Raw genomic sequence first — 27,391 nt, forward strand, 5'->3', positions numbered from 1 at the left:
TGTTGTGGGTCATTTTTGAAGTGTAGACATACCCTTACTGTCCATGGAATTTAGATCCTCCTTTTATAAAGAGAAAAAAAGCTCTAAGTAAATATAAAACTGTTCTGTACAGAGTGTGATATTTGTATAGTTGTGACTGCCCCATAAGGAGACTGTTGCAATTAAGGTCGGTCTCAGGTTCTGGGCAGATCCTGCTCTTAGGAACATGAACACAGACTTTAGAAAACTGGTGTTTACCTTGCTTTGAATGTTTTGTATAAGAGCCAATTTTGCCAATGTTCTGAATATATAAGAGCAGGATGGGAGTCCTTTATAGTGATACTTCATGCATATTGTGTTTCCTTTATTGTATAAAATAAGTTAAACTTATATTGGTCCTGCATGAGTAGGAGTATAGATTTTTTTATTATTATTGTCAGGTTTTTTTCACTTCACTGTTTGTATGCAGCAAATGGGTATCTTAACAGAAGTGTGTTGTGCAGAGATATTAGAATGAACTGAATGGATGTATTCATGTGTTTCATTCCCAGTCTTTGTGTTTCATTGCAGATGCTTCACCAGAAACAGTTGGTACTTTGCTAGGAGTGAACTCTGTGAATGAAGACTTAGGAAGCCCTTCTGATGATGAGGACATGCCAGCAGGGAACCATGACATGCTTCCAGTTTGTTTAAATGGCCCAATCCTTGAGGAATCTGTTGGAAATGCACTCCTTACGCATTCGTTAAGGACTAGTACAACTCTAGAAATGGACCAGGAGGGGTTAACCTCTACTGCTGCAAGGTCATCACCTAACAGAGGTCGCCAGGACTCACTGAATGACTATCTGGATGCAATAGAACACAATAGTCATCCTAGACCTGGGACATCTGCCTGCAGTGAGCGTTCACTTGGGGCATCCCCAAAACTAAGGAGTAGTTTTCCTACTGACACGAGACTTAATGCTATGCTTCATATTGACTCAGATGAAGAGGAGCATGAGTTGCATAAAGATCTGGATTTTCAGTCTTCCTTGGAAGAAGAGGGTGGTTTAGTAATGTTTAATGGTGCTACAAGGAATGTTGAAGGAAATCTTTTAAGTTACTCATTGTCAAATCAGATAATGCAAGGTCCTGCAGAGGATGGGAAAGTACCAGCCCTCGAAATTCCTTTGCCGTCCTCTGATAACCAGCAGGAGACTCTCCAAGGGCTTCCACCATCAGAGTTAGCAGGAGAAGATGGTGAAGGCCAGCCAGATTCTCAGAACAATCTGTCGGTAGAATGGGCTGGCAGTGAATTGTGCGCCTGTCAGGCGGCAGAGCAGCCTACTAGCAGTGCAGACACAGGAGCTTCAGACTCTGCCGTTGGTAGCAGAAGAGGTATTAGTGAAACGGAATCCATTGACCAAGGATCTGAACCATCCCAGGTATCCTCAGAAACTGAGCACAGCGATCCTGCTCGCACAGAAAGTGTCAGTGAGTCCAGTACCAGACCAGAAGGAGAGAGTGATGTGGAAGGGGCAGACAGTACTTGCAATGAAAGTGTGACTACATGTCTCTCCTCAGTCGAAACTCGGTGTTCTTCTTTTGAAAGTGCCAGGTTTTCTGAGACTCCTGCCTTTTCTTCTCAGGAAGAGGAAGAGGGAGCTTGTGCCACCCATGTGACCAGAAGGGACCCTGCTGCAGAAACACAGGACTCTGTGTGCACTCCTGGCTCTTTACCTGCGGTGCGGTTACCCAGCAGTCAAGAGGAGGCTCGGCAGCTAGCTGAAGGAGGTGAATTACAGGATAGAGATGACTCAGAAGAAATTTGGCAGAGGAGGAGGAGGAGTCTGCAGGCTGCAGCTGCAAGTAGCCAGTGTCAGGATGAAGAAACTGAAGGTACCCAAGCTGCTTGCGAGGAGGGAGCTACACAAGTTGAAGGAGCTAGTGGAGGTAATTACTATGGAGACAATAAATGGGACTGGTTTTTTTTGAGTAAGAAGGCTTTTCTGCAGTCATTAGAAGAGCTGTTTAAAAATACTTAATTCATAAAAATTTCAAAATAGTTCTGTTCTTGGTGGGTTTTGAAAATCCGATTGAAAACAAACTGGAATGGGAAGTGGTGTATCTTGGAAAAGAAATCAGATCATGTTACTGTGTTGGCTAATCAAAATTATTAATGGGGGAAAAACAAATCAGAAAACTAATACATAATAAATTGAGCTCCTGGCACTTTTATTGTTTTGTGGAAAGGGGAAAACAAATCTTTGTGCATCATAAAGTGCAAAGAGAACAAAAGCTCTATTTTTTAAATAATAATTTATCAGATTTACAGCTGATTCCCCTTTCATTCACAAATTCTGACCTGCTCAAGCATGTCTCTCCATGGGAAAAGATTTCATGCAATCATTCTATTTACAACAATTACTTGTAAAGCTAATTTAGGATTTAAAATTTGTATGTCATACCTAACTTCAGCGTAGTAGTATATTATAATAAATAACTTGTCCCTAGTCACAATTTACCATGTATTTATTCACTTCCTTTTTCTGGTGATGAAGTGGGGACTCTTGGGAGTTCTTTGGTAGCACTTCACCACCATATTTGAGGAGGCCTGGGATGGCTGCCAGCCACTGATGGAGTTGATCACATGCTGGGTACTGCTACAGGAAGTCATCCGTGCCAGTGAAGGCTTATCTCAAGTACATCAAATACTTCCGAAGAGCAACATTTAGACTTCTGAATGTACCAAATTGCACCAAAATATCCCTGGGAATGATATTCCCAGACTCTCTCAGAATCCTCACATGCCACCTACACAGTGTGTGAAATCCAGCCCCATTAAAGTCAGTGGAAGTTTTGTCATTGATTCCAGTAGTGCCAGGATTTCACCCAGAGTGTACAAGTTGTGTATACTTTCAATATGGTTGGTATATTTTTCAGCAACAATGTGTAAATCTTTCCAGTGAAGTGCACTTAGTAATATAAGATAGCTTGACAAATGGCATTGTCTCTCCCCATTGGTTATGAGTATGAACTTTTATTTAAGGGAACAAACCAATAAGTAGAATCGTTTATTCCTTCTCTTACTGAGCAGCCCTCACCCCTTGCTTACACGACTAAAGGAAATTATTTTAGTGGGCAATCTTGTTAAAGTATTGTCATTAGACCTCTGTTGTCCTATTATCCAGCCACAATGAGCCAAATTTCCTTGTGGTGTAAATTTGCGTAATTCTACTGAAATCAGTGGAGTTGCAGCCGTGGACCCCAATATAGAATTTGGCCTTAAGATCTTAAAGCAGCAGTTACTGTATTTGAACTGGGTTTCCACAATGGTCTCATGTGGTCTGTATGCTGTCTGAGAAGCCAGTTGTGAGTTGGTGCCCCCTCTGAAACTTGAAATTACAGACAGAATCCATGTTCACTGTGCTGTTCAATTCAGAGGCCAGTCAACAGCTTCTTAGCACTGAATGAAAAAATAGCTGAATGTCTTCTCTGTTTAATTCTAGGTTCCCAAGCCAATGGCCACCAGAATTTGAGGTCACTACCGTCAGTACGTCAGGATGCTAGCCGATATCAGAGAGTGGATGAGGCTCTGCCACCGAGTGAGATTCTGTTTTACTTTAATCCAAGTGTTCAGGATATGAGCTACTCTAGGTGTAATGTGGCCCTGTAATTCAACGGGAACTAAGATCAGCAGAGGAGTTCTGTGTGGGGAACAAGGCTATGAAATCTTTTGTAAGACAGACTGTGTTTGGTTTAGGAAGTACCACAATGTGCTATGATTAAACTTCTTGTGGTGGTCCACTAAATGAAATTGGTAGAGATCTATGGGGGAAAGAAACTGCATTTTCAACTTGAGAATAAGATGAGTAGTGATGTGGGGTGATGTGCTGTGGTAGGGGCTAGGAAGCAAAGCTATCCAAGGACTCTGGAAGCTGTGGAGTACTTCAAAGCTGGTGGAGATTTACACTGAAATAACGTAACTCTGTGACACACCATGCTAACTGGAGTTCCAGGATCAGCTGGAAAGCTAGAGCTTGAAGCTTTAGCCTTCCTGCTTTCAGCTGCTGTGTCATGGGTTATATTTATTATGTAAAATGCATGAGATACAGTAGAAGTAGGGTGCTAACGTTCTCTTTGGCTGACCTGGCACTTTGTCATTGTTGAGGGATCCAGAGCGTGATCATTAGTGGAATGGTGATACAATTAGGTGTAAAAAGAAATTAAGACATTTTGTTATTTTAATTCTTTTATTTTTAATTCTTTTAATTTATTTTGTTCTGTGGAGGAAATGAAGACATTCTGGACATAAAGTAAACCTAGATGTTAAACTAAATTTGGATGCCTCTAAATTGGCTTAGAAATAGTTACTCGGTATTGTATATGTGGCTAGCATGTTGTTTTCAATTACTTGACTAATGCACATGAATAACCCTGGCCCAGTTGTAACCCAGTCAGTATTAAATATTTGAAGGGGAAGGATTATAGCATCTACCTGTACACTGCTAGTGGGGAAACACTGTTTACCCCCACTTCCCCCCACCAAAAAAAATATATGGAGGCCAATTACGAACATCCCCTTCATAGACAGTCACTAACCTATACCAGTCCTGACTTCTTTTTTGTTTCACAAGGGGTGGTGAGAGTAGGCAGGTGGTTTTGAAGACTGATGTCAAACAGCAGAAAAGAAACTCTCTTTGACTTCAGTGGGCTCAAGATTTTGCCCATTGAATTTAATAAAAAGTAGGATATTCATCTTGCCATTTGGAATAAGATTGTGTTGGCATAGTAATGAGACCTCACAGGAGTGCTGAATTAAGCCCATTATCCTCTTGCTCCGGTTGGAATCTATTACAGCAAATGGTCATGATAGAGTTGTCATTCAAAAATCCCCAACTACCAGGTTAGCCAAAGAGAATGTTAGCACCCTACACCTTAATTTAAAATTTCTCAAACACAGTATTTCTTTTCAGAGTCCTGCCTGGGGGGCGATAGGTACTTTTGGCATTTTCATCACTTTTCTCACTGACAGGATACAGAACATTTACAGGAAATATTTAGATGAGATCAGGTCAAGATATAATAAATTAGAAACGTTTGAGAGGTGGCTTATATACTGCAGTGATGTATATAGAAACTGCTTATTTTTCTCATAAGCTGTGTCTGCTATAATTGTTGTCTTTAAAAAAAAACTCATAATATTTACACTTTGTAAATATAAAATTGCAACTTTAAAATTGCAATATAAAATTCCAACACTGTCATTTACTATGAGGGTGTGTGTGTGTGTTTGTACCCAGTATTGAGCCCTGATATTCCGCCCCACATACCCCCATACTTGTATAAATATTTAGAAAGGATAAAAAATCAAGGGACAGTGCAAGAGTTTATACAGATCATCCATCTACTACTATGAATAAAACTTAAACCAGAAAAAAATACTGAACACCATCTGGATTCAGTTCTTCTGTCTGAAAATGTGCTTGAATGTTACTTTATTAATATTGTGATGTTATCTGGGGCAAACATTCACTAATGGAACATGCTTATTCAGTCAAAGGTGGGCAGCATACCACAGTCTCAAGGTGCTTTGGAATACGTTCTAGGTTTGTTGCATCAGGCTGAGACAGAGGAAAAGATAGTTATTCCAGTTGCCATATAGATTATGTTCAAAAATTTAAAAAAAATTATTTATGCAATATACATATACCATATGCTGTTTTTACAAATTACTCATTATGTTAATAAGGAAAGCAAAAAACAGATTAACTGCATAGAAACTATGCAAATTCACTGTACGTTCAAGTTTTTGTTTTAAAAATATATTTTTGTAAACACATTTGCATCCAGTTTAATTGATTAAAGGTGGCAGTAATCTATGTAGTTGCCTCAATAATGGCATTGAGGTCTCAATGCATCGCAATACTTAAGCCAGTGCTTAACTTGAAGAAACTGGGACTAGTTACATGCTCAAAGTTAAGCATGTGCACAAGTGCTTTGCTGGATTGGGACCTTATTGCACAACACTGTTCAGCTGCGGACTTTATTTGAAGAGAGGAGTGGAGAATAGGTGCTAGGTAGAGGCAAATTTCCCTCTAGAAAGGCCTTTTCTACAAGAATATAAAATCTCTATATACTCTGAAATTGGCAGTCCTCTTGGAAAGCCAAGTAAGAGGTTACAGCACTCCGAAAAATTTAGTTTTACCAGGCTTAATTACTTTTGGTCAGTTGGCTGTGCCTATGCTGAGAGGTAAACGAGCGTCTATGTAAGTAATCAAGGCTGTCTCCTACCATTTATTTGTTGCTTTCCCTAGGAATGGGCCTGGTTGTTTTCCACAGTCTCTGGTTAGTACTCTACTGTGTGTGTGAATGTGGTTTTTCATTTATCATTGCAGCACTGGAAGAGCATTTAATATAATCTTTCCTCTCTAAAGAGTAATTTATCACAGTGATACACATTATGTATCATTAACTAATATGCCTTACTGCTGTTGTTGACAGCTGAAAAAACCGACCACTAGGTACCAAAATCAAAACAACTAGTTAAGATTTACAAAGGTCACCTCTGTTCTATAAAGGTGCAATTCAGAGGGCCAGCAGGGGCCTATACACCACTGAAGTTCTGCTTAAATCTATAAATTCGGGCTTAAATGGAGCTCAGTTGGTGCGTGGAACTTGAGCTGGCCTTCTGGCCTGCCATAAACTTCAATGACTGTATCACAGCATACTGCAGATGAAGTGAGTGAACCCAAAGATCTTGAATTGTTTAATCTGGGATTCACACTCTATAATGTTTTGGGGTACAAACCCACTGAGGGGTTGTGTCACTGTCTGCCTGTAATCCTAAGTGCCTTAAAAGTTCTGCTGCTGTGGCTCACATCCTGGGCACCAGCAGACAAGCATGCAGTTCCCTTGCGTCTGGGTGTTGTGCAGCCTTGGGTCAGCACTTTGACCCCAGTAGCCTGCCTACAACACAGCCTGTGCTTCACCTTGGTCTCCACAAGACGTGGTTACTACTTTCATACACTCCAGTCCTGAATTTCCCAAAACTGTCTGGCTGCCTGGACGCATCCAGCCCTCCTCTGGAACACTTAAGGAAGCAGTAAGGTTTATTGCTTTTTTAAAGAGACAAAAGTACAGCTTATTACTTTAATCAGAGTTAACCATTACTTCAGTTCAAACACAGCACCGGGTTCATTTAGATTAAAAGTAAAACAAATTTATGCATAGAAGAGCATGGGTTAAGTGATATCAAGTGAAAAATAAAGGTTACAAGCAAATAAAAGTGAAAACACTCATCTAGCAAGATACAGTCTTTGTTCAAGAAGGTCTTTCTCTCACCCACAGTCTTCTTTCCAAATTTTTACTGACTGGCCTGGCTAGGACCCATCATAGAGATCAAATCACTTGGTTTCTTTGTCGCCTTAAGGTGAAGGATAATTTAGGGGTTTGCTCCCCCTTTCATATAGTCCAGTGAACCTCTGAAATGTATTCTTCTGAAGGCTTCCCCCAAATAAAGTTAATTAGTTCATGCTGAGTAAAGGAGTCATGGGTTCTGGAGGATAAGGCTCCATGCTGGTTCCTCCTCTGCTGGTGATTGCTAAAGTGCAAATTATTTCCACCTACGATACAAATAAATAGCCCACTGAATTTGGCCACACCTGGTTTGAGGTGTCACCCTCTTTCCTTTTTTCTGGACAAAATCTGTTAATCCACTCCACCTGTTATGCTGGTTTAAACACCTAGTCACAAACTTTAAAGCATAATATCAATGAGTATCCATAATTTCACATACAACATTGTCACGTATATTTTACAATGATATTATTGATTAGTGTGGTGTTAGTTTTCAAATGATACCTCACAAGGCATATTTTGTACAAAACATCATTGCATAGTGTGTAGGGTGTGAACACACACATTCTGCCTAGGGTCATACACTCCCTAGTCAGTGGCGCATCCATATTAGATGTAAATTCTGTAAAAAACTCAGTACAGTGGGAGGTTGATTTGCAGAATAACATCTGAGAGAAGCCTGGGATTTTACCTATGAGTCGTGTAGACAGAGGGCAATCAAAAAGTGTTGGATCGAAGGACTCTTGTAGAAGAGAAATAGAAACTCAGGACAACAGGTGTAGTTTAAAAAGTAACAAATTGTAAAGTAAAAGTCATACCTCATAACGATTTATTGCTGTTCAGACTGGGAGGCCCGAATCGACAGCCATGGGAGGATATTCTATGTGGATCATGTAAACAGAACAACAACATGGCAGCGACCCACAGCTCCTCCAGCCCCACAGATCCTCCAGAGGTCAAATTCTATACAGCAAATGGAGCAGCTGAATCGCCGGTGAGAATTGTTGTTGTCAGTGATTAAGTTTATGGTACCAAAAGTGTGCTTGGCATTTTAAAGCCAGTGTGAGGACTAGGTCTCAGCTGCTACCATAAGTAGCTCTGTGCCAATGTTTGTGAACCAGTGAGTCTTAAGTGTGGGTCTTCTGAATGTTCCCCTGAATTTGGATGCAGGTTAACAGCATCTATGTTCCATTAATGTTCAATGGCAACCTGGCCAAAAACAATGGGTAAGGAACCACAAAAGGTCAGGCCATATAAGGCTATGAATAATCAGACACCTGTGGATTTTAGGCTGCACGGATGAAAAAGGAATTAAAACAGCTTCAGTAGTTGGGGTTTCCTAGTGCCAGTTGTAGGGTGTAGTCACCCTATAGTGTATGTAAATCCAGTCTTGTAATTCTAGATATCAGAGTATTCGTCGAACAATGACTAATGATAGGCCTGAAGAGCACCCACATGCCATTGATGGAGCTGGAGAGGATACTGACTTCCATCATTCTAATGCAGGTAAAAATAAAATTGATGTCAATCAATGGAGAGTTCAGCCCATCAGCCATTGAGTGAGATAAGGAGAACCCCACTTTCTGTCTGCATAGAACCAGATCACCGTTTGCTGTCATTTACCGTCCTGTTCTACCTGCTATGGCTCAGCTTATTAGGACTTATTCAATCAGCATGTTGAAGAATTGTGTGTGTATTTCAGCTTCTTTACTCTCTCATGTTAGGAAGCTACGTAAATGGCTAATGTAGGCCATTTGCATAAAAATGTTCTGCAGCTTCCAACTTTTTAGTTATTATGATTATTAATGGTGGCATATAGTGAACACCAGGCTAGTCTGTAGCAATTCCTTTACTCTGTTAATATGAATTCCTCCTTCTTCTCTTGACTTCTGAGCTCATTTCAATGTTGCTTCTGTTGCTAATATAAAGGAAGATGAGCTTAGATGGCAGTTTGAATGAATTAAACCAGCAGAATTATATACCTGGGAAGTAACCTGAATCCTCCATTTTGTCAGGCAATTTTAAGTTTAAAATTCAGTGAGGTTTTTCCTTAATGAAGGCTTTTCCATTGTTAAAGTTAACCCCTTGACGCCAACAATCAGGGTCTCTCTGTGCATAATTTCATTACTGGTGGCGGGGGGAGGGCAGGGACTGCTGGAGGTGCCAAGAAGTTAATTAGATGTTACACTACTGACTTTCACAAAAGAAGTGATGAGAATGTCATCTGAGAACAAGGCAACATCCCCATGATGGACATACAGTGGAAGGAATTGAGGGAAGTACTGCATGAGCAGTAGTTGTAGGTATCTTTTGTGACAGATTTATGTTACCAATCCCTTAGTTTCCCCAAAACACACCGGTTTTAGGGTTGCGAGACTGTTGTTTTTCAACTCACTGACTTTCGCAGTTTTACAGGTTTTCCACCCCTTCAGTTCTGTCTCCTTTCTTACGGCTGGCCATTGGCAGCAGAGAGCTTGTTTGTGTGCGCTGGTCTTGGCCTGCAGTTTCGTTCCTTATCTTTGGGCCTAGCTGGATCCTTGAGTTAACCCGTTCGTTTCTCCCTTCCTCCCCCTTCGGCCTCTTGTAACCTGCAAAGGAATCTTCCACTCCACACTCATGCCTTCAGCCCTTCCCAAGATATTTTCCAATGCATATAAAGGCATTAGCAATATACAACGCTGGTGCTTACCCAGGGGACCCCAAGGGAGGGGAGGCATTTTATTGTGACACTTTCTCTCCTCTTATTCATCTCTCTTCTCTTCCATTTTTCAGAACTCCTTCAATGCTTGAAATATTTTTCTCCATATTTGTTTCAACTATTACCTTTGTTTCCCACTCTCCCCTCCTTTATTATGTTCCTTTTCTTTCTCCATTGTGTTCCTCATTTCCTTCTTTCTTTTGTCTCTCTCCCATCACTCCCCCTATTTGAAGTCCCTGTTCTTCCCTCAGGTTTTATTCCCACTTAACACCTGTCCTTTCCCTCACCCAGTCTCCTCTATTAAGTTGTATATTCTAGTTTCTTAAAGTATAGTGTTCTTCCTAATGGAGCTCATTTGATTTGTAAGAGTGGCACTTATGTATATCTTGCATCAGAAACAATTAAAAAGTCTTACTACACTGTTACCCTGGAAACGTCAGATATCTTCAGCAAACATGAATTGATAAATTAGGATTATTTGAGGTACACTTATGTAGAGAACGTTTTAAGAACCTGAGAGAAATGTCCATTGTATAATGCAAATCAGTGTAGTTGCTTGCAGTGAGGTTTTTTTAAAGGTTATTACTGGAAATCTTTGTCACTCACTTTGTTGTTAGATTTTCGAAGGGAGAATGTGCTGCCTCACTCTACCTCCAGATCCAGGCTTACTTTATTGCTACAGTCTCCTCCAGTGAAATTCCTTATCAGTCCAGAGTTCTTTACAGTGCTGCATTCTAACCCTGTGAGTATAGTGTGTACCGACATGCAATTTCGTAAATATACATTGATAAATATGGGCACATCTGTGGTCTCTGTATTTTTCTTATATAGAAAAATCTTACTCAATATTTTGAGACTAAGATATGAAAAAGGAAACTATGTGATGAGCTACTCAATGTGGGGGATTTATTACTTTACTATTCAAATTGTGCATGTCCACGAAAACACTGTGGAAAATTGGCAGTACACCAGCTGTTAACATAAGGCTCAAGTCAAGGTTTCTGACTTCATCTGTGCTGAGGAACTGCAGTGTTTATTTGTTACGGGGCTGATTCATCACTGCATTACATTAGATGTCCAGAAAACCAGAGTGATGCAATGGGGAATCTTTTTTTTTTTTTTTTTGGCATTTTCATTTATTTACAGTGGTAACTGTTAAAGAACCAATATTTACCCATTTAGTACCGTGTTATTTGAGATACTTCAGTTATTGTCTGCTTTACACACAGTGACTCTTATCAGATATCACTCTAGTAATGGTGGTAAATATTGACTTTGTAATGGCTACTACTGTATACAGCATTGTAAGTGTACTTGACATTATATAATAGAGGGAAGGTGCCAAACAAATAAATCTCTGCCCTGAACAGCGTACAATCTACAGAATTGGTAAGTGTATTTGGGCAGATGTAGCAAATGCCACTGCTTTAGTGCATTCTTTTGGAGCTGGGTGTGATATAAAAACTGCCCCTGGAGGCATTACAGTGTCTTCAGTTTTTACTTTTTGCTTATCTATTTGCCCAGTCACAGGAGTACTTGCAGGCAGTGAAGTATTCATTACATTATTTCTTCTGTTAATAATTCAGTGGCTTTAAAACTACAGGGCAGTGTTAGTTTTAATTGTATGGTATGTGTATCGTTCCAATCAGCTGCATGGAATCTAGCCTGCACAGCTGCATCTTTAATTCATAAGGTATAGGTCCATTTTGTTTGATTGAAAAAAAGGCATGTATATTTCTGTGTCTTTCATTCTTTTTGTTTATGTAGAGCTACAATCAAACATGCAAGTGTCCTTTTAGAATCCAAGTGGGTTGAAACAATGTTAATGTAAATCCCTGGTGAGTTTCCATAAAAAATATAGTGCCAAACTAGGCTAGAGAAGAGACGCTAGAGAAGAGACGCTTAGGAGAATGCTTAGAAAGGGCATTGTGAAGTCTCTGCAATTTAGGCCAATTTTCTTGCTAGAAGAAGCAGTCATAACTACACCCACATCAGTGAAGTGGAATGCTGGAAAATATAGCTTGCACCTCAGTGGGTGAATAGAGTCAGGCAATGAAGACTTCATGGCTTTTTTTCTTCTGCTATTGTTCAGCTGGAAACAGTTTCCTTCAAAGTTTATTAGAGGTGCAGGCCATACATTTACATTAGGAAGGCTGCCTTTGCAGGGAAAGAGCTAAATACTCTTTTGTTTGATTAAAATATAGATACTTCGGAAAATGCCTGCAAGAATAAAACATTTATGATCAAATATATTGGGAAGTGTTTATTTCATAACTGGTTCCCACTCTGCTATTCTTTCTTTAATGTCCATTCTTCCATATTGCTGACTCTTTCTCTAATTGTCGGGGCCCCAGTCCAGCAGATCACTAAAGCACATGCATAACTTTAAACATGTGAGCAGTCCCTGTTGACTTCAGTGGGGCTGCTCCGGGGCAAGGACCGGTGCCCATGGAACTCAGGCTTAAGTGCTTTGCTAGTTTGGGTTCAAGTTATTATCCACTCATTGGAACATCATCACTCATCCAACTGTTGGACTGATGGTCTGTCTATGTAGACGTTTAACTTCTAATGTCTTTTCCTGAAATTATTTTATTATGAATTTTTCAGAGTGCCTACCGCATGTTTACAAACAACACGTGTTTGAAGCACATGATCACCAAAGTCCGGCGGGACACCCACCATTTTGAGCGTTACCAGCATAATCGGGATTTGGTGGGCTTCCTCAATATGTTTGCTAACAAACAGCTGGAGCTGCCGAGAGGTTGGGAAATGAAGCATGACCATCAGGGCAAGGTACCTGGAACACACATGTAATGCTGGTTGGATTTTGTCTTTGTAATGATGGTATTGAAGCATCTGCTCTTAAAAGGAGCAGAGATGCAGATGATTCTCCAAGAAGAGTGAGTACTACTCTGGCTGGGTTTTTTTCCTTCCCCTCCCCTGCACAAAGTAGTACATCCTGTCTGTGCTGAGGGAGCATTGTTGGGAAGAGAGTCTGAGTAACATTAACCATTATGGAAAAACATTTAGTAAAGAATTATAACTTTTCTACATCATTCACTATTAGATTCCATACGGTAGTTTAAAACTTCTATATAATGGAATTTATCATTATCCCTTATTAGTTTTTCTTTCTTAATAGCTTCTGGTGTTCCCAGCTGATCCACCATCCAAGTACCAAATAGACAGATTATTGATCAGTTTTGGAGATGAGATGAGACTGGATGCATTCAGACCAGTTTGGCCTTAGGGAATATCTCAAAGTTGGGTTCTGTGTGATTCAATGCTGGCCATAATACTGGGAGAAATTAATTGTTTGGCATGGTTGCATTGCAAAGCCTTCTAGATTTAAGGTTATAATTTGGCCATTTAAAAAAATTAGGACCTTTTATAACTCATCCTTTGAATTAGAAATGTTCATTGTCAGAAAAGTTATTATATTTATTTCAAAAGTAAGAGTTTAAATTTGCTCTGTGGTTCCTACATTAATTATCCTTTTTTTTTAAGTTGGTATGATATTGGATCTGCTTCTTTCCTTGGGGAAAATGATATTATTGAATACTATTGAGGAGGGGGCAATTAGTTACTTTTTGTATGACCATGACATTTAAAATATTATATTCAATATACTAAGTAAATAAAAGTAAGTTGAAGCTTGTAAAAAGTAAGTTGGGAATTTTCAGTGGCCTTACATGGTAATAGTGTTACCTAGAGTGGCATTTTCCCCTTTGCATAGGTATAGGAAAGAATAAAAGTGTGCTAGAATTAACATGTAAGGGAGTGATAGTGATATCTATTTGGGTGAGAAATAAATGGTAATTAGGACTATAGAGAGACAAGGTGGAGGAGGTGATATCTTTTGTTGGACCACCTTCTGTTGGTCAGAGAGACAAGCTTTCAAGCTTACAGAGCTCTTCTTCAAGCCTGCGAAATGTACTCAAAGTATCACAACTAAATGCGAGGTGGAACAGATTGTTTAGCATAAGCAGTTCACATATTTCAAGGGACCTTTCAAGGTGAAATGACCAGACACGGAGGGAGGGGGGAAATCTGGAAGGGAGGGGCTTTAGTGGGTTATCAATTGTTGTAATAAGCCATAAATCCAATGTGTCTATTCAAGCCATGATTTTTATTGTCTAGCAAAGTTATGAATGTAAGCATAAGTGATATGGTGTTTTTGTCTTTTATCATTGTGAGAGTTCATTTCAGGAGCATAGTGATTGTCTGCTTTCACCTGCATAGTTGTTGTTAGGACATTTAGTGTGCTGTAGGAAGTACATCACATGCTGTAATAGGCATGTGTAGGACTCATGGATCTTGAAAGGTGTGGTGTTGGGGCTGTAGATCGTTGTAGCAATGGAGACATGTCTGCAAGTTTTGCATCTGTTGGTCTGGTGCTGCTTTGAGTTGAATCCTGATCTATGGGGAGCTTGCTTCTGATGATGGGCTTGGTGAGGTGGGGGGTTGTTTGAAAGCCAGAGATGGGTTTCAGGAAAGATTTCTTTCAGGAAGTGTTGTCGTCAAGTACGGGTTGTAACTGTTTAATGATACTTTGTATGGGCTCCAGTATGAGCTGGTAGGTGACAACAAAGGGTGTAATAAACCTCCCTCCAACTGTATACCGTAGCTGTGACCTTTGACTCCACACTGGAACCAGTAGAAAGTATCATTAAACCAAGTACAGACCATACTTGATGGGGACCACATCCTGAAATAAATCTTTCCTGAACCCCCTCTTCTGACCTGTAAGCAACCTCTCCAAGCACATCATCAGAAGCAGGCTTCCCATAAACCAGGACCCACCAACTCAAAGCAGCACCAGACCCTGCCAGAACCTGAAGAAGAGTTCTGTGTAGCTTGAAAGCTCATCTCTTTCACCAACAGAAGTTGGTCCCATAAAAGATATTACCTCACCCACCTTGTCTCTCTAATATCCTGGAACCAACACAGCTTCAACAAAACTGCATGCAACAGTTAGGACTATAGTCTGACTAAGCCGATAAGTGCCTATGTCTATAATTCTTGGCTACATTTAGCCATGAATGTTTGCGTGTCCACATGAGTAATGTACTTGACACCTGAAAGGAATACAAACAGACTGTAAACTGAAGGCAGGAAATATGCTTGAGGTATGTCGTTTTCTTGGATTTATTACTTTGCAGCTTTAAGGAAAGCATTGTGTAAAAATGGTGGGAGAGATACAATTATTTTAACATCCCTTCCCCCCCCGCCCCGTCTCCCTCTTTCTTCCTCTTCCTCTCTGTCTCACTGAGCCCTTCCCCTTAAATTTCCTGGAGCCCAGTTCTCTCCCTGAAGAATGAGTAACTCCATTTCGAGTTCAGTAGGAGCTACTCATATCCTCCAGAGGGAGAATCAAACCCTGGATCTCTGTGTGTGGTACTTGGTGATCGTGATTAATGCAGCCGTAATAAGACACAGAGGAAGCACTGAACAAAGCCTCATAGGAAGCTCTTTATTTTGAAGTACACTGCTACCCCTCTATAACGCAACCCGATATAACACGGGTTCACGTATAGCACGGTAGAGGCGGGGCTCCAGCGGTGCTTTAAAGGGTCCAGGGCTCCAGCTGCTGCGGGGAGCCCAGGGCCCTTTAAATCACCGAGCCCCCTGCTCTGCTGCTGCTGGGGGGCTGGGGGGGCTGGGGGGGCCCAGGCCCAGGGCCCAGGCTCCAGCGGCGGAGCCGGAGCTCTCGGGAGACTGCTGGAGGCCCTGCCACCCCCCGGGCCGGGGCAGCAGGCAGGCAGCGATTTAAAAGGCCATGGGCTGCTGCGGGGAGCCCAGGGCCCTTTAAATCACCACTAGAGCCCTGCTGCTGCTACCCCGATATAACAGCGTTTCACTTATAACGCGGTAGGGATTTTTGGCTCCCCACGACTGTGTTATATCGGGGTAGCAGTGTATATTTTTCTGTGCCCTAGCTCAGGATTGCTGGTTCTCATCCTTTTGAATTGGCTTTTCCACAAGTAATACTTGCTTCCTTAGTGACCAGTGGAAGATGAGTCACAGTAGAAAAACTTATTCAGTACAGTAGGGGAATTGTAGCGTGTGTATGACCTAAATGAGGGCTTGGTTGGCCTAAATTGTACAGTGTGCCTTGCTTGTCCAGTACTTGTGCCACAATGCATAAATATATCTTCTATGTGCCTTAGTACTTGTGTCGATGGTGACCATACTTCATCTCTGTTGTGCTGCAATTAAAAAATGCTCTTTCATTTTTCACTCGCTGTCACCTTACAAATATGTTAAAGCACAATAAAAAGCAACACACATCTCATGTGCACAAGTGAATTCTGGGATTAATATATCTTGTGATTTAGAAGATGAATGACTGAGTGGGACCCTGCCAGTTAGAGGGTATATGGATATTTTTCTTGATAACACAAATAATTAGGCCAGTGGCAGTGAAGATTAACATGTCTTATTTCACAGACCAGCAGCTAGAGCAAAGAGACAAAGAATGGGACAGGTGGGCTTTACTCCCTAGTAGATGCTGATGTTTCTTACCTCTGCGCAATTGGCTGTGAACTGAGGTCCACTGGTAGAACTCGGTGGGGAAGCTTAGGCAGAGGTTATAAGTTATAAGTTTCCTGGCTATACCTTGCCAGGACCAGTGATAGGAGTTTCAGTTTCTAGCAATGGAACCAGTGTCCAGATTAGCCCAGAGCTTTGAAGTTCAAATGATTTTCTTTAATGAAGCTTCAGTGCAGTAAATCTGTGCTTTATTATAGACTGCTGCTGGCTGGCCTAAAAGCATTCATGCTTAATAAGACATGATCACCCTTAATATAATCTTTAAGCATAGTTTAAGTGGATACAAAAAAGCATTACATGCTGTTAGATGACTGCATTAAATCAGAGAATTGTTCATCTGCATTATAGTTCTAAACAAGTAACTTTTTTCGTATCGAATCATTGTTTTAGTTTGTTTTTCTAAGTATACTCTATTATAAGGTTGGTACATTGAAGTTAGCCTTTGGAAGGTTGTCTTGCTTCCTTCAAAATACAGATAGAGTTGGATAAAATAGATATCAGCGCCTGAAAAAGAATTACTGGACATTTGCTAGTAAGAGAATTAAACCTATTAGCTGGGGCATAGATATCAAAGATGACATGGGCCATCCACTCTGCCTCTTTGCAGAAATTCAAAAAGCCAATATTGAAATTGGTAAAACAGGTTCCATCCTGCTTGCAGAGTAGTTTAGATTTCTCAAATACCTGGATCCTGTGTAGCCAGTATCACAATTGACATCACTATTTGGCCAGGTGGACACCACCAGCTCGAGGCTCAAACATTGCCATTAGCAAATTGCCATTTCAAAATTCAACAGAGAGACATTGTGCTTAATTTATACATTTATAGATATCTCAGCTGAGCAAAATGTATATAGTTTTCCTTTATAAAATTTGTCTCATCCCAGACACCAACTTGTAAGGCATATATCTCTTTTTAGCTCCAGATTACCAGACAGCAGCTTGACAATCAGGGTCCTTAAGAGTTTAGGTGCCCTCTGCTGGACTATTCCCAGTATGTTGGAGCCTCAGTTTCTTTTCTTTTTCAACACGGGCACCGTGTTGGAGACCCCTGCCTTAGTCTCTTGTTCAGTGTTACATCTTTTGGCTAAAGTACTCTTCTTAGTAGCCATCACCTCCTCTATCAGCCAATATACTTACTGGTCTTTTTTCCAAAGCCACACATTTAGAAAAATGAACAAAAGCTGCATACTCTGGATGTGTGCAGAGGTCTGGCTTTTTATCTCCTTCAGGTTTCTTGTCAGCTCTTCGTTTCTCTATGCAGAGGGAACAAGAGGTCATTGGTGGGGGAGGGATAGCTCAGTGGTTTGAGCATTGGCCTACTAAACCCAGGATTGTGAGTTCAATCCTTGAGGGGGCCACCTAGGGATCTGGGGCAAAATCAGTACTTGGTCCTGCTAGTAAAGGCAGGGGGCTGGACTTGATAACCCTTCTGGGTTCCTTCCAGTTCTGGGAGATAGGATATCTCCATAAATTTATATTTATTTAATTTAATTTATCCCATGATGAGATAGACTTTCTAAATGGATTACCAGCTGCATTTTTGTGTGCTATAATGCCAAACTTCTGACATGTCTTGAAAACTCAGTGCATTCAACTAGAGCACATTTGGCATCTACTGGCTTTGTGGGAACTGATCCTATTGTTGACATTTATAGGGTAGTGAGGTGTATGTGCCTTTGCTAGATACACCTCTATCCCAATATAACGCGACCCGATATAACACGATTTTGGATATAACGCGGTAAAGCAGTGCTCTGGGAGGCAGGGCTGCGCACTCCAAATGATCAAAGCAAGTTCAATATAACATGGTTTCACCTATAACGCGATAAGATTTTTTTTGGCTCCTGAGGATAGCGTTATATCAGGGTAGAGGTGTATTATAAGATTATAACTGCCTCAAGGGGTGACATGAATGTTGGGGAAGCATTCCAACTGTCCCTCTTCAGATGAGACTCTGAGCCCCATCTCCACTGAAAACCGCTTGGGAGTCACCTCCACTGGAATGGACATATGTAATCACCTGAAAAAGGGAAAACTGTTACTTACCTTCTTGTAGCTGTTGCTTGTCAAGCTGCTGCATGTATCCATTCTGTGACCTACCCTCCTTCGCCAGCACATCAAAGTCTATCATTATGTGATTCTCATGCAAAGGAAGTGAAGGAGAGGTGAGGGAGTGGGTTCCACCCTTTATATCTTCAGATCCAGGCAGAAGGAAGCCAGGTTACCCTTACATGTACCGCTAGGGAAAACTCTCCAGCACTGGTGCATGAAATCTCCTCCACACCCAGGCGCACAATAGAATGGACATGTGCAACACATCTCACAGAACAACACTTACGAGAAGATAAGCAACCATATTTCTCCTCAACAGCCAAAACTCCCAGCTGAGGAGAAGGCTGTCAGAATTGCGGGGCAGGCAGCTGGGGCAGGAGCAGATGCAGGCTGGAGCAGGGGCATGAGCTAGAGCAGAGCAGGCTGGAGTGGGAGTGGGCCCAGGAGCAGTAGCAGGGGCTGAAGCATGAGCACAGGCCATCTGTCAGAACTACAAGGCAGCTACTCGTGCTCCTGGCCAGGAAGTGACTTGAAACAGAGAGGAGAGACTGCGTCCCTTGGGGGCTGATATACCTGCCTTGGGATCACCTGGGTGGATGCTTAGTCTAGATATCCTTCTCCCCCTGTAGTGCCACGTGTCTCCTTCACGGTGTCTGAAAATCCCCAAAAGCATGAGAATGGCAAGGAAATGTTTTCCAGGTGTGACACTAAAACTGGAACAAGTTTAAATATCTCGGAATTGAGAGGGTTTTTTTGCTCTAATTGTATTGCAGCTTGAGGCTTTTCGGGTTTAGGACCCATGATCACATGGCCTTGTCTCAGCAAATGGCTAACCAGTCAGTGCTTGTCATTTCTTCTTATCCCAGGAAATCATTGGGCCTGCCTTGAATTCTTTTTTTATATTTTTGGCATAGTCTTCTCTGTATCCCTGGTCGACTCTTTAAGTTGGCCTACCTAGAATAGCTCTAGCAGAAGGATGGTGAACACGCCTTTTAACCTATAATCACATTGTGTCCTAGAACATAATCATATGCTTGACATGTATACACACCCCATCTATATTTATAATGATATGATAAATAGCTTGTTAAAGTGCAGTGTTGTTGCCACTAAGTGACGACCTTTTAGATGCATACAGATGAAATTAACTGGTGAATGCGTTGACATAACTTCTGTTAGACATTCAAGTCCACTTTTCTAGAAGAACAATCATGATTTGTCTTGGTATTTTTATGTTGTGGCCTGTCTGAGAATCTCAAAATGATGTATAAACATTAATGAATTAAGTCTCCTGTGAGACAGAGACACATTATCATTGTTTTACAGAAGGGGAAACTGAGGCACACTGAGGTAATTTCCTAAAGTCTCAAAGCAGGGACTGGAACCTAGATCCTCCTGTGCTTTAATTCTGACACACTTTCTGTCCTGCCAGTTTACTTACTGCAGGAAGGTATAGTTAAGACCTTCCTAAGTTACAATGAATGTTGACTCTGAAATCTTTTTTCCTTGTCTAGGCTTTTTTTGTTGACCACAATTCCCGCACCACCACGTTCATTGACCCACGGCTTCCCTTGCAGAGTAGCAGGCCCACTAGTGCATTAGTGCATCGACAGCACTTAACCAGACAGCGCAGCCACAGTGCTGGTGAGGTAAGCCTGAACTGCTCCTCTTGTTACTTAGCTAACAAGGATTTCAGGATCATCCAGTTTTCACATCATTCCATTCAAATATTATTTTGTCAATAGTTTAATGGTTCTGCCAACGTGGTATCCACCTGCAATCAAAAGACGTTCTTACCTTTTGAAAAGCCAATGATGGTCTTTATTGTACAAGGAAAGGTCTGATTTGATTATGCTAATAATCTGATAGGATTTTATCTGCTGCTATTAAAATGCAGTAACTCCATCAAACCACAGGAGGGCTCTTGAATACAGATTTCTTCACCAAACAGCAGTAGCCTGTTTTTTACTGTTTTTTACCACAGGAATTTACACTGACTAGGGAAGTGTCAAAGAAAGTAGGTGATTTAATTTAGAAAAACAAGTTTGTGTGCATGCACGCCTAAATATTATACTGTTTTCCCATATATGCTATGGTACTATAGACCAAGAAAGGTAAAAATTCTTCTTACCACTGACAGAATGTCAGATAGTTAAATGTTATGGTCCATATGACATCACACTAGTAATAATAATATAACCTTTTTTAGAACATTGATTCTAAGTAGAAATGCTTAAAACCCCTTATCTATAATATAAAGAAGTTCTGTAATTGGGTTCTGATTACAAAACTCTTGAACTGTATTGTTTTCACTAGAAGGTTTTGAGTCAATTATGTCCTGACTATAAGATATTTTTATGTTTAAATGCATATGCAAATACTGTAGGCTCGTTCCTTGACTGTACTGAGTTTACCTTCACTGCAGTTGAGGAAGGGGGTGGGGAAGGTGGTTCTAAGCCATCTTTCCACTCCCCTCATTTAGATCTGGTCAAGGACCCACACTGCACTCAGCATAATTTAGAGGAGCTAAAGGGCTGCTCTAATTTATGCTGTCTGTGAGTAGCAACTGGCAGACGAGGATCTGCCGGAATGCTTCCTTACTCCTAGCGTGCATTTTCCCTGCTTCCCACCCCGACATACCTTACTCAGGGATGGCTGACAACGACCAGAGAATTCCCCTGCGGGGTGGGGGGGAACCCTGAGCTCCCTCTTTAGGACAGCTTTCTGCCCACCACACTCTGATACAATCGCTAATAATATGATACAGTCTGTAATTACATTATCACAAACTGTTTGTTCTCCCCTGCTTTGTTCAGTGCACAGAATGGAGCAGGAATAAGGCAAAGGATTGCAAGAAGTTACGTTTTTCTCTTATGCCTAGGGCACCGAACTGGGACTTGTGAGAGCAGGATCATCTGATCCTGACTTTGCCACAGACTTACTATGGCATGTTGGGCAAGACTCTGTTATAATGTATGTGCATAAGGGGACTGAATTAAAGTTGTGTGAACAATGTTAATTTTAGCATTTTCTAATTTTGGGGTACTTGATTTTTGCAATGTTTTTTTAACCTAGTCTTTGGTATATAGTGCCAACCCCTTTTAGGGTCTAAGCGTCTTGCAGGATGGGTCTTTATACAGTACCTGTTATAGACAGAATAAAAAATATTTGGTGATACAATGTTTTATTAGCTCCAGGTTGGGCATTTCTCAAAAGTGGCTAACCCAGTGGCTATGCAGGTCACCTCAAAGTAGTACTATAAAATATTTATAGCACTACACATCATTGTTTAATTTATGCAGTATTTTAGAGAGAATTTGCTTTAGAAAAATATTTTGAGCTTTAACTTTTTTATTGGCACGAACCTATACTGACACCCATAAAGCTAGGTTTTCTTGATTACCCTATATTGGCCTTGGTTTTTCTTCGAGTGCTGATCCCTGTGTGTTTTTCATATGTGGGTACATGTGCGAACTGTGCTTCTGAGATTGAAGATTTCTAGCAAGTAGGGCCTGTTGGTTCGCACCGGCACAGTCGCTCTCCGTGTGCTCTGAACCAAGGGTGTAAGTGGCAGTGCAGATCAAAACCTCTCCAGTTCCTTCCCACCACTGCATGGTCTGAGTCAGAATCCTCTGTGTCCACAGCTACCTCCTTCTTCATCTTAATCTGTAAATTTATAGATTGTAAGTAGTTCTCAGTATTTTAGTATTGATGATTTTTAGTAGCATTAGCATTGGGGAACTTTTTCCCCACAGACAAGGAAGATGCTCAGACTTCCTGAGTTTAAGAATTGTATCATCTGCCCCTGTTCCTTCTCAGTGAGTAACGAACACCAGTGGTACCTTTACTGCCTTAGCGAGGCTCACATCTCTGCTTAGTGCAGCATCTGTCACTCCTTCCCTCCCCAAACCTGTGAAGATTGAAAGCTCTAGGTAAGAAAGCATCTCCTGGAGAAGGTCATGCAACCTCAGTCAGATCTGGCCTGGGTAGATCTCCCTGTACACCAAACTTAGTAGATGAGCAGCGTCCTTCCAGGCACAAGCTCAGGAGCTTAGGCGGCAACTGCGAAGACCAAAGAGTCCCTTCCTAGAGTTTCATGAGAGCATAGGGCACTCTCACAAGCATAAGGACAGACCCTCTTCAAATGCTGCTCCTAGAAGAAAAGATCCCTCCCCAACTCTGTCCAAATTAGGTGAGTCTTGAAGTGCAAATACTAAGGACTTAGGCCTGCTTAATTCTCCTCAACAGGAGTGAAGGAGTAAGTATTTTTTTTTGTACCGACTTTGCATAAACCAAAGGATTGGCACCCACTGGCACAGTCTAAGAACTCCAGACTAAACTCTGCACCAATACTGGCCCATCTCCAGATGTACCTGACATCCACTATAACCAAGGAGCCGCCGGATCCATCAGTCCCATCCACCAATATGCCCCACACTCTGGGATGGTGCAAGGCCTATGTCTCCCTGGAGAATATCTTCACACTCCCCATCTTCAATCTCCTTTCCTTTTGGGCCTGACCTTATTCAGCAACAGCATCAAACTGGAGGAAAAAACTACATCAAAGACACGAGGTTGATCCCCTGTTCCCTCCAAGAGCCAGATTGCTTGTTTACAGGTACCGACAGCTCCAGTGGTTGAACAGGAACCTGCCTTCTCATCGGCAGAGCAGGAGGCTCCAGACAAACCATCACCTGCACATAGAGAGACTAGTCCTGAGAGAAGCTCTGGCAGATCTGTGTTTCACCGCATTCAGGGGACTGGTACCCAATGCCCTGGGGTGTCGCCCCTGACCAGCTGATCCTTCATGATGGCATAATTGGGGCCCTAGGGATCCTTACATTACACAGAAGATCCATGCAAGAATCCTACCTGCCTTCTCCTAACTGACACTAATCAGCTCTGTTAGAGTATGAGGGAGGAGAGATTGTGATGGATCCGATGGTCCTGATGGGGCTGTCTCTTCTTCCTTTCCAAATAAGGCAATTATTCAATCTTCCCACATTCTTCCATCTTCAACACATTATTCCATCCCCACTTGAGGATCACAGGCAATATCAAGAGCTCTTACAGGTATCTTTGTCTTCTTAAAACCACTACATCAAGGATCTAATCTCGCATCTAAGCAAACTACCCTTGTTGAAGGAAAACTAATGCTTAATGGAAAAAACCCTCAAAATATTTTCTTTTGCCTTGTCTATCCAAAAGTGTTGTTTTTTAACATCCGATCTTGTTTTAGATTGAGAACTTCTGAAACAAAAAACATGTTTTAAGGAAATTCTTTTAATCAGAAATGGAACTAGAACACTGAGCTGGAGCTCACAACACCACCACTCAACTTTACGCTTTCCAGCAATTCAATATCTACAAATGAAAAGGTCTTTCCTTTTCTCATAGAGTACTATTCAGAGAGCACAAAAATGTTGGGAGAAATCTCAGGGCTTTTAGTCCTTTATGGTTCTAGAGGCTAGACACAGCACCGTAATGCAGCACTGATATTGTTTGGTCTTAGGGAGTGAGACCTTGGGAATACAGTCAGATGCAGTATCTAAGTGAAATCCATTGTCTGGTGTGTGGTTGGGTAAATGTCGTCAGTCACTCTGGGTTCCTCTGGTCTTAGCGGGCCTTCAGCCATCCGCCTTTTTTTTTGCCATACCCTGGCTGATGCCATGCCATGGCAATCATGGAGCCTGTTTTGCTTTTTGACTGTGTCTGCCTTTGTGTACTAGATGCTGTCACCATGGCTGTGCAGCAGCGCACACACAGCAGAGCAGGCGCTTTTTGCATGACAGCAGAGCATGTTACCAGCCATACTGCACCATCTACCATCCATTTGCAACCATGCAGATGAGCATACATACCCCAGTCATTGCAGCACATTTGCTTGTCAGTTTTTGCCCCTGGCTGCTGCTGTGAAGCTGCCCTGAAAAGCAAAAACAGGGTCAATCCCTCATTTTCAATCTCTCAAAAAAAATCTAAAAATAAGATCAGTCCTCTAGAATCAGTCCTGTATAGTATAGAGAGAGAAGCTGTAGAGATGTGAGAGAGCCTGCAGAAGCCTAGATCCTGCAGAAATTATGAGCTGTATGCTATTCACAGGTGCCTGCTGAACATCCCCACCTTCCCATCTTCCTTCCCCCCTCTCTCCTGGGCCCCCCTGTGCCCCTCCCCACTTGTGTGTCCTTGCTCAATAAGATAATAAAGATAAGTGGAACTGAGTGATAGGAAAGAAATGTGAGAAGGCAGCCTCCAGCCAAGATGAACAGTCCAGTGGTGAGGATAGACAGGCAGAAGGAGAGTCAGGAGCAGAGCAATCAGCATAGTTTGAAGCACTTTTGAAGGGGATGGGACAGGGGGCAGCCCCTGTTTTGGCCCTGAGAGAGCAGCCCCTGTTACGAGCTCAGCCCCCAGCCTTATCACCATAGGCCACAGCCATACCAGGAAAACACTAACCAGAACAGATGCTGGCTACACTGGTTGCACTGTCTGCATGCTTGCATGTGCCCATGTGCCCCCTGATGGGATGGCCGATAGGACCCACCTGCACCACACCAGGCACCACACCAGGGTGGCGGGGGGGTTGATGTGAGAGTGTGGAGCAGTGCAGCATGCAGTCTATCTGATAAAGGTAAAGAGTGACAAGAAAGAAGAGAGAGAGAGGATTGTTTTCCCTTGGGGGTGGGGGGGGGGGTGTGGGGGTGGTTATGTGCCCTGACTGCCCCCTGGACCCTTGACCCTGTGTTTGACTGAGCTCAGCCCCTAGAAGCATTTGGAGCTCAATGCAGGGGGAGACTGCAGGCAGGAGACTGCAGGAACTGATCTCCCCAGTTGAGTTCCTTGAGTCTTTTTCTTTCTTTTTTTTGGCTTTCTTGTCACTGAGCAGCGCGCTGGCGCGCTGCCTGTCCTTGATTTTTTAAAATTTTTTTGAATTTCATCTTTTTTTTTTCTGTAATCTTCTTCTGATAGAACAGATTTGCCTGCTGCCCACCCTTACAGCGCATGCATCATCATGCTTTCTTCTTTCTTTTTTTTTTTTTTTTTATTTTTAACTGCACACGTGCTGTGCTGCTGCCAGCTAGGCAAAGGAAAAATTCAAAAGTTCGCGGGACTTTTCCCTTCCCCTGGCCACTGCTTCGAGTTCAGATTTCTGTGTTCAGTCGGTCAGTGGTGCACTGTGGGATACCCACCACATACCACCGCATCTGCGTGCCACACTAACCCCTAATCCTAATTATAAATTCCGATCCTTAGGCTACTCCTCTCGAGAGGAGAGACAGAGAAAAAGAGCCCTTTATATTTATATATAAATAAACCTCTCAGTGTGGGACGTGTGGTGTGTTAAAAATTTTTTACTCTTAAAAAACGGTTTAAACGCCTAGTGTAGACCAGGCCTCAGATGCAGTATCTGTGCGTGGAGGGGTTCAGCAGTACACATAATGGCTCAGTGGGGAAAAAAAGGAGATTGACCAAATGATGTAGTAGTAATTATAATTAAAAGCAAAAAAGAATGGTAATGCAACAAGATCAAGCCCACAAAAGCCAGAAAATGGAAGAAGTTGCTCTGACATTATAGTGACTACTAGGAGTTGCTCTAAAGTATCGCTTTTCTGTGAAAGATAATTCTGTTCAAATAACACCTTCTTGCTCCCTGTGTGAGTTCAGAGTCTTATCTGCTCTCTTTGGTGATACAAAATAAGCTTGTTTTAGTGCTTTTTACTCATGTGAACCCTCCATAAGCCACACAGCTGAAAGAGAGTGAGCTGGATTCTAGTGCTTTTCTAAGTCGTCATGAAAATTGTTTCCAGTCTGCTAGATCATGATGAAGGTTAATTGTTGGTTTTATTTTTTGCTTGCTGCTGACCATAATTACTACTGTACTTTTAGGTAGGAGAGGATTCCCGACATTCAGGACCACCAGTTCTACCAAGACCGTCCAGCACGTTTAATACAGTCAGCAGGACTCAGTACCAGGACATGGTTCCAGTGGGTATGTCAGGACTTGGAGTTCTCTTGAGGGAAGTGTACTTTGATTTAACTGTGCATGTCAGTGTGGGTTTTTCTTATTTTTGCTTTTACTGTATGTTATGGCTAACTCTATCCATTATCACTCCCTATCATGGAATTTCAATTTGTGTGCATAATAGTGAAAAACTTCCAGGCATGACCAATTTATTAATAGAAAAATGTTTGCTAGTTAATGCAAAGGGTTTCTTGCATTAAATTTTCTAATCAACTTCCCCTCAGAAGTAACTAGAAGAGTTACAAATAGAGGGCCTGACTCTGTATTGACCTGGACCCTATGTCGTCCCATTAATTTCAATACAAATATTAGACTTTTATTTCAGAGGGCTTCCATGAGGTGTGAGTCACCTCTGAATTGGTCAATAGCCTACATTTTGTTCTCAGTTACACACACACACACACAGAGGCATTGTGCAAAAAATCATGACTGATTAATCAGCTTGATCTTTGTTCAGTAGCATGGTTACTTGACAGTCACCACAAATTTAAACTCCTTTCACTTGCTATGGACCACTGCCTATTTTTCAGGTTCAGCATTTGGTGATGTTTTGAACAAAGATGCTTTTAATTGCTGTTTAATAATTGACAGTGGAACGGGCACAAACACTTTGAGTGGGCCCTCACTTCATAGACCGAACCCCTTTAGAGACACGAGTAAATATAAAATATTTATGTAATCTTTTCTTTGTGATAGAATAAACAGTAAAAATAAATACATAAACGAAGAGATGGTCACTGCCAATCACA

The 27,391-nt window shown here is 41.7% G+C and overlaps 1 protein-coding gene across 8 annotated transcripts in view; it reads left to right on the forward strand.

Moving 5' to 3' along the window:
• HECW2 (HECT, C2 and WW domain containing E3 ubiquitin protein ligase 2) overlaps positions 1-27,391 on the forward strand; it is a 246,969-nt gene that overhangs the window by 169,038 nt on the left and 50,540 nt on the right. For 7 of the 8 annotated variants that reach the window (XR_005586030.1, XR_005586029.1, XM_039493848.1 and 4 more), the window contains 8 exons: positions 550-1,911; positions 3,468-3,563; positions 8,161-8,311; positions 8,720-8,823; positions 10,633-10,757; positions 12,623-12,808; positions 20,137-20,271; positions 26,507-26,609. Coding sequence is in view for 6 of the 8 variants with exons in the window: in XM_039493848.1 (XP_039349782.1) it covers positions 550-1,911; positions 3,468-3,563; positions 8,161-8,311; positions 8,720-8,823; positions 10,633-10,757; positions 12,623-12,808; positions 20,137-20,271; positions 26,507-26,609 (2,262 nt within the window). In the remaining 2 variants the exon portion in view is untranslated. The remainder of the gene's footprint in view (positions 1-549; positions 1,912-3,467; positions 3,564-8,160; positions 8,312-8,719; positions 8,824-10,632; positions 10,758-12,622; positions 12,809-20,136; positions 20,272-26,506; positions 26,610-27,391) is intronic. The other variant, XM_039493853.1, reaches the window with a different exon arrangement.

This window comes from Mauremys reevesii, linkage group 11 (genome assembly GCF_016161935.1).
Source record: "Mauremys reevesii isolate NIE-2019 linkage group 11, ASM1616193v1, whole genome shotgun sequence".
In the NCBI taxonomy this organism is placed as follows: Eukaryota; Metazoa; Chordata; order Testudines; family Geoemydidae; genus Mauremys; species Mauremys reevesii.